The sequence below is a fragment of the Otolemur garnettii genome, unplaced genomic scaffold, assembly GCF_000181295.1.
Source record: "Otolemur garnettii isolate 467f Iridium unplaced genomic scaffold, OtoGar3 scaffold00046, whole genome shotgun sequence".
Taxonomy (NCBI): Eukaryota; Metazoa; Chordata; class Mammalia; order Primates; family Galagidae; genus Otolemur; species Otolemur garnettii.
Window position 1 is genome coordinate 2775139 of NW_003852441.1, and position 6971 is coordinate 2782109.

General features: G+C 41.0%; 1 protein-coding gene across 1 annotated transcript in view; it reads right to left on the reverse strand.

The window, feature by feature from the left end:
- The window catches only part of NCOR1 (nuclear receptor corepressor 1), a 181712-nt gene that overhangs the window by 130024 nt on the left and 44717 nt on the right, over positions 1 to 6971 (reverse strand). Inside the window, exons 4-5 of the mRNA XM_012805930.2 lie at positions 5438 to 5627; positions 1490 to 1672 (exon numbers count right to left, since the gene is read on the reverse strand). Coding sequence (XP_012661384.1) covers positions 1490 to 1672; positions 5438 to 5627 — 373 coding nt within the window. The remainder of the gene's footprint in view (positions 1 to 1489; positions 1673 to 5437; positions 5628 to 6971) is intronic.

The window sequence follows — 6971 nt, forward strand, 5'->3', positions numbered from 1 at the left end:
CAGCTCACAGCAACCTCCAACTCCTGGGCTCAAGCGAGTCTCCTGCCTCAGCCTCCCAAGTAGCTGGGACCACAGACACCCGCCACAACACCTGGCTATTTTTTTGGTTGCAGCTGTCATTGTTTGACGACCCAGGCTGGATTCTAACCCGCCACCTTAGGTGTATGTGGCTGGCGCCTTAGCCACTTGAGCCACAGGTGCCGAGCCGGGATTTCTTTTCTAAGAGAGAAAAATGTTCTGGAATTAGACAGTGGTGATTGATGTATAATTTTATGCATACATTAAAACACTTTATTGTACATTTTCAAAGAGTGAATATTGTGGTATGTTAATTATATCACAATGTTTTAAAAAAGCCTCCCTCAAAAAAACTACTGAAAAAGAGAGGGAAGGAGGGAGGGTTAGGGTCTCAGTGTGTGACATATCTTGTACCCTCAATGAATCCCCAACAATAAAGTTTTCAGGAAAAAAAAAACCCTATTGAAAAGAAGTTAAATGCTAAATCACAAATTAGACAATATCTACTACACACATGACTGACAAGAAACTTCAGGAAATCATGCAAAGAAGAAAATGATAAAGTAAGAGGATATGGACAGGACTCAAGGGATGCATGTAAGGAACACAACCCATATACAAATGAAAATGTGCTCAGTCTCATTCCTGACCACGGAAATGCACATTAAAGCCACAGTCAGAACTATTTCATGTGTAACTGAAAAAAGTATCAAGTACAGGCAAAAATGTGTGCAAACTGGCACTGATATTTGCTGCCAGTAGGGATATAAAATGGTAGTACCTATTTTAGCCAATTTGGTATCATCTAGTTCACTCAATGACGTACTTAATCTCAAGCCAAGCAATGCTATTTCTGGGCATATGCCCTAGAAAATTTATACATGTGAACCAAACCTGGCACTTCTGTATGGAATAGCAAAAACCTAGAGAAGAAACATCTTAACATCCAAAGTTGGAGGGACAAACGAAGTTTGCTACCTACAATTACACAACCAGACTGTGCAACAAGAGGCATGAATGATGAAGGAAACTACAGTAATAGCAAAAAATAGCAAGTCATAGAAAATACATAAGCCACGATTCCTTCTATATAAAGTTCCAAAATATGGAAAATTCAAAATTATCTTCTTTAGTCTCAGCACCTGTAGCCCAGTGGTTATGGTGTCGGCCACATGCACTGAGGCTGGAAGGTTTGAACCCAGCCCAGGGTCAGCTAAACAACAATGACAACTGCAATAAAAAAATAGCCAGGCATTGGGGCGGGCACCTATAGTCTCAGCTACTCAGAAAGTTAAGGCAAGAAAATAGCTTAAGCCCAAGACTTTGAGGTTGCTGTGACCTGTGACACCACAGGGCTCTACCCAGGGCAACATAGTGAGTGAAGACTCTGTCTCAAAAAAAAAAAAAACCTTCTTTAGGGAGAAAAACGTACATTCTCAAAATATATTAAGCAGTAAAAACATATACTTACTTGTTTCTTTTTCAGTTTAAGGATCTGCTGTTCTACTTTTGCAATTTCTCGATCTACACGATCCATACTCTGAATTAACTCTTCCTTTGAAAGTTTTGAAGGCGAAGCATTTTGATCATCTCCACATGGCTGCCCAGAGATTGGAGAGGATGGAGCTTCATGTTTGCCTCCAAATGCTGGGTCCTTTAGAAAACAACAACAACAACAATTTACTTCTCACTAATAACCAAAGTTAGATTCAAGATCAACTTAAATGAAAAAGTCAATTCTGAAACATAGCAGAGCGATGTGTCCTTTCGCTCATGTGCGCTTTCTTTTTTCTAAATGAGAGATGAGTCTTGCTGTTGTTCAGGCTGGAGTACAGTGTCAGAATCACAGTCCACCACAGACGTGACTCCTGGGCTCAAGCAATCTCTCCTCCTCAGTCACCCTACTAGCTGGGGCTACAGACTCTACGCCCATCTATGTGTACCATTTCTCAAATGGTACGCTATAAGCAGCAATTTTTGTATTTACATATATATACAAAATACGTATATATATGTGTATATACACACACACACACACACAACATACAAACTCTTAGGCATTTATGCCGATTTTATAGTTTTCAAATACCATTTACTATTTTGAAGACTCTGAAGCTAGAGAGTGAGATGACCAGGTGTTGATTAGCCTTTAGTGTAACAATACTACAGAGAAATTTTTAGGAAATATTTCTCAGCTATTTCCTTGTAATGGCTCTTCAAAGGGTTTGAACAAGCAGATTGGGAAACAATGTTTTTCCAGATATAACTCACGTATCCATTCAACTTAACAGCTATGATATGGCCAAGAGATCCTATCAAAAAGTTCCCAGGTGTGGGTGGCGTCTGTAGCTCAAGTGGCTAAGGTGCCAGCCACATACACCAGAGCTGGCAGCTTCAAATCCGGCCCAGGCCTCCCAAACAATGACACCTACAACCAAAAAATAGCTGGGCTTGTGGCGGGAGTCTGTAGTCCCAGCTACTCAGGAAGCTGAGGCAAAAGAACTGCTTAATCCCAGGAATTGGAGGTTGCTGTGAGCTATAACGCCACAGAACTCTACTGAGGACGGTAGCTTGAGGCTCTGTCTCAAAAAAAAAAAAAAAAAGTTCCGAGGTGTTCTAAAGACCAAAACTGAGGTACGGGTTATAGATATGAAATAGGAACTTTTGTTACTACTATCTCTGAACCTACCTTCATAAAAAGCAACTAAGCCTGGCACATATAATATCTCTTTAGCCAAAAACATCCCATCCCACTTCCAAATCAGCAGAGAACTGCAGCAGAATGAAAGTCCCTTCACCCCCTGATCCCCCCATACACTCTATTAATTTGAAGTCTGAGGTAAAGATTTAAGGGATACTATAAAATACACACATTTTATTTGGTTTTTATTTATTTATTTTTTTGAGACAGCATCTCACTATGCCGCCCTCCATCAAGTGATGTGAAGTCACAGCTCACAGCAAACCTCAAACTCTTGGGCTCAAGTGATTCACTTGCCTCAGCCTCCCAAGTAGCTGGGACTACAGGCACCTGCCACAATGCCTGGTTATTATTTGGTTGCAGTTGCCATTGTTGCTTTAGATAGCCAGAAGCAGGTTCGAACCACATGCGGTTGGTGCCATAACCACTGTACTACAGGCCCTGAGCCCTGGGGAGGGCGGGGGCGGGGAGGGTGAGAGAGAGCTTTGCTCTGTCACCCTAGTAGAGTGCAGTGGCTTCATAGCTCAAGCAACCTTAAACTCTTGGGCTTGAGCAATCCTCTTGCCTCAGCCTCCCAAGTAGCTGGGACTACAGGCACCTGCCACAACGCCCCCACAATTTTTTTTTTTCCTTTTTTTAAGTAGAGAGGACGGGGTCTCATTTTTACTTTCACTGGACTCAAACTCCAAAGCTCAGGTGATTCACCCACCTTAGCCTCCCAGAGAGCTAGGATTACAAGCACGAACCACCACACCCAGCCAACACATGAATTTTAGATTAAGGTAAAGTCTTTTTTAGACTTTAAGAAGCCTAAAATGAAGATAGTATACAGGAGTACAGAACCCTAAAATATATTAAATAATAAAACAATGAGATGTGGGATATAACCATTTTTATCAACCTTTAAAACCAAAAACACAGAGGAAAATGTCTTCACTAACATTGTGAGAAGCACAGCAAGTCTTGAACTCACTGAACCACCTACTACTGCCTGCACTAAATGAAGACTAAAATGCAGAACTTTCCAATTTTCTTAAGGTCTTCACATGTTGTGAAAACTCTTCCTTTAATTAGGACACAGCTTGCTCCTAAGGACTCTGAAACAAGAATGTGCAGAGACTTATGTTTAGCGACCACCAGAGATTTCAGGGTATGTTACTATCATTCTCCTACCATATGTGTATCTGCTAATGTGTGTTACAGAAACATGTATAAGAGCAAAACAGATAATATTTTGATTCAGTTCCCCAAATGATTCTGATGTGTGCTCTAAGAACTATTATAAATCATTATTCTGGGTGGCGCCTGTGGCTCAGTGGGTAGAGCACTGGCCCCAGATACCGAGGGTGGCATGTTCAAACTTGGCCCCAGACAAATACCAACAAAAAAATAGCTGTTGTGGTGGGCGCCAGTAGTCCCAGCTACTCAGGAGGCTGAGGCAAGAGAATCGCTTCAGCCCAACAGCTGGAGGTTGCTGTGAGCTATGATACCATGGCACTCTACCAAAGGTGACAAAGTGAGACTCTGTCTCTAAAAAAAAATAAAAATAAATCAATATTCCAATGACTCTCATTCTAGTTAAATATTTAACAGAAAAATTCTCTGAATGCCTATTTCTATGATAAGAACTAGGTATAGAGTGGAGATCAAAACAGACATGATCCCCACCTTCATGAAGCTATAATCTTCCGCTGGAACATCCAGGCAACTTTGAAGAAAAAGAATTATATTCCTACCTCATATCTTACATCAAAATAAAAGCCAAGTAATAGCAAACATTTGTGAGAGGGTTTTTAGCAAATCAAAAAAAGCCTGAAATAAAAACAAAGAAAAAAACAAGGATTCACGTTATCTTGGACTCAGGAAGGGCTAAAGCAAAAGACATAAAAGACATTATATTAAGAAAAGAGATTGGCTTGGCATCCGTAACTCAGTTGATACGCCACATACACCAGGGCTGGCAGGTTCAAACCTGGCCCAGGCCTGCTAAACAACAATCGACAACTGCACAAAAAAATAGCTGGGCATTGTGGCGGGCGTCTATATTTCCAGCTACTTGGGAGGTTGAGACAAGAGAATCACTTGAGCCCAAAAGTTTAAAGTTGCTGTGACCTAAGACGCCACCACACTCTACCAAGGGTGTACAAGTGAGACTCTGTCTCAAAAAACTAAAAAAAAAAAGACAAAATTACACAAACAGTTAAACTTTACCTGAAATGTGTTTTCTCCCATGTAGCAAATTAACAAATTACTGAATTTAAAAGACTTATTTACAATTTAATTTAAATTTAACTATGCCAGTAGTCTTGAGTACCTCTAACCACATTTTATAGTCCAACAAGCCAAAATACTTGAAAATATTCAATGGAAACTTTTCTTTTTTTTTTTTTTTGGCCAGGGCTGGGTTTGAACCCGCCACGTCTGGCATATGGGGCCAGTGCCCTACTCCTTTGAGCCACAGGCGCTGCCCAATGGAACTTTTCTTTACAGTAGTCTTTTCAGATTATTTTCATTTACCAAAGAAAAATGTACTGATTTTAATGGTCTAGGGCACTCCATCTGTGGTTTTCAATTTTGTTTAACAAATTTTTTACTTTCCTATAGCACTAACCTTTGGAGACTGGCATAACTGAACCTTCTCTTAGGTGTTGTGACTGAATATGACTAAATAACCATTACAAACCTACAACTCTACGGGGTAAGAGAACAAATATTTACCTTCTTAGCATCTGTAGACCTCAGCCCTTCTGGCAGCGTGTGCACTAAAGGTAAAACCGCAGCACTGACACGCTGGAAATGGGAATCAGAAACCTGTTCCAGACGCGGGCGCTTGGATTCCAGTGAATCATGATCCACAGGGGATGGGCCTGGGTGAAACTGTTCATATCCCGTTCTCCTTTCTTGAGGCCTAATACATAAAAAGAAAATTAGCAGACCAGGCAAGGTGGCTCAAGACTATAACCCCAGCACTTTGGGAGGCAGAAGCAGGAGAATCCCTTGAGGCCAGAAGTTCAAGACCAGCCTGTGGAACACAGGGACAGCCCATCTCTCTATCTCTGTCTCTCTCTACACAAGCATATGTAAATATTTTTAAAAATAAAGATCACATTAACACTGTTCATTTCATTTCTCTTTTTTATTTTTTTTCTGTGACACAGTCTCACTATCTTGCCCCCACTAGAGTGCCATGGCGTCATAGCTTACAGCAACCTCAAACTCTTGGGCTCAAGAGATCCTCTTGCTTCAGCCTCCCCAAGTAGCTGGGACTATAGGCACCCTCCACAACACCTGGCTATTTTTTTTTAACAGATAGGGGTCTTGCACTTGCTTAGGCTGGTCTTGAACTCGTGAGCACAAGCAATCCAACCACTTTGGCCTCCCAGAGTGCTGGGATTACTTCTTTTGTTGTTTTGTTTTTTGAGACTGAGTCTTGCTCTGTCGCCCAGGCTAGAGTGTCATGGCCTCGGCTTCACTCATACCAACCCCAAACTCCTAGGCTCAAGCAATCCTCCTTTCTTAGCCTCCTGGGTAGCTGGGACTACATGTACCTACCACAATGCCCAGATAATTTTTCTATTTTAAGTAAAGGTAGGGTCTTGGGTTCTTGCTTTGGTATCTGTACTCCCACGTTTATAGCAACATTAATCACAATAGCCAAGATATGATAACAATGTAAATGTCTGTTGATGGATAAATGCATAAAGAAACAGTAATACACACATAGGAATATAATTCAGCCCTATAAAAAACAATGAGTTTGCGATTTGCCACAAAATGGATGTGGCTGGAGATCATTATAATAAGTGAAATAAACCAGATACAGAAAGAAAACAAGAACAAATTCAAATAAACACAGAGGAAAAAAACATTGGGTAGGAATCAGAAGATGTAGGTCAGAGGACATACAATGTAGTACATATGTGAGAAGAACAACTATGGAGTTCTTATGTGTAAGATGAGGACATCAGGCAATAAAATTGTGCTGTACGTGAAATTCATGCTGAATGAGACTTTAGTTGTTCCTGACACAGGGGAAAAAAACAAAAAATAAGAGTAACTGTGAGATGACAGATATATTCATTTCCTTAATTATAATAGCTTCATTAATAACTATATGTACTGGCTCGGCGCCTATAGCTCAAACGGCTAAGGCACCAGCCACGTACACTTAAGGTGGCGGGTTCAAATCCCCAGCCCGGACCCACCAAACAACAATGACGGCTGCAACCAAAAAATAGCCGGGCGTTGTGGC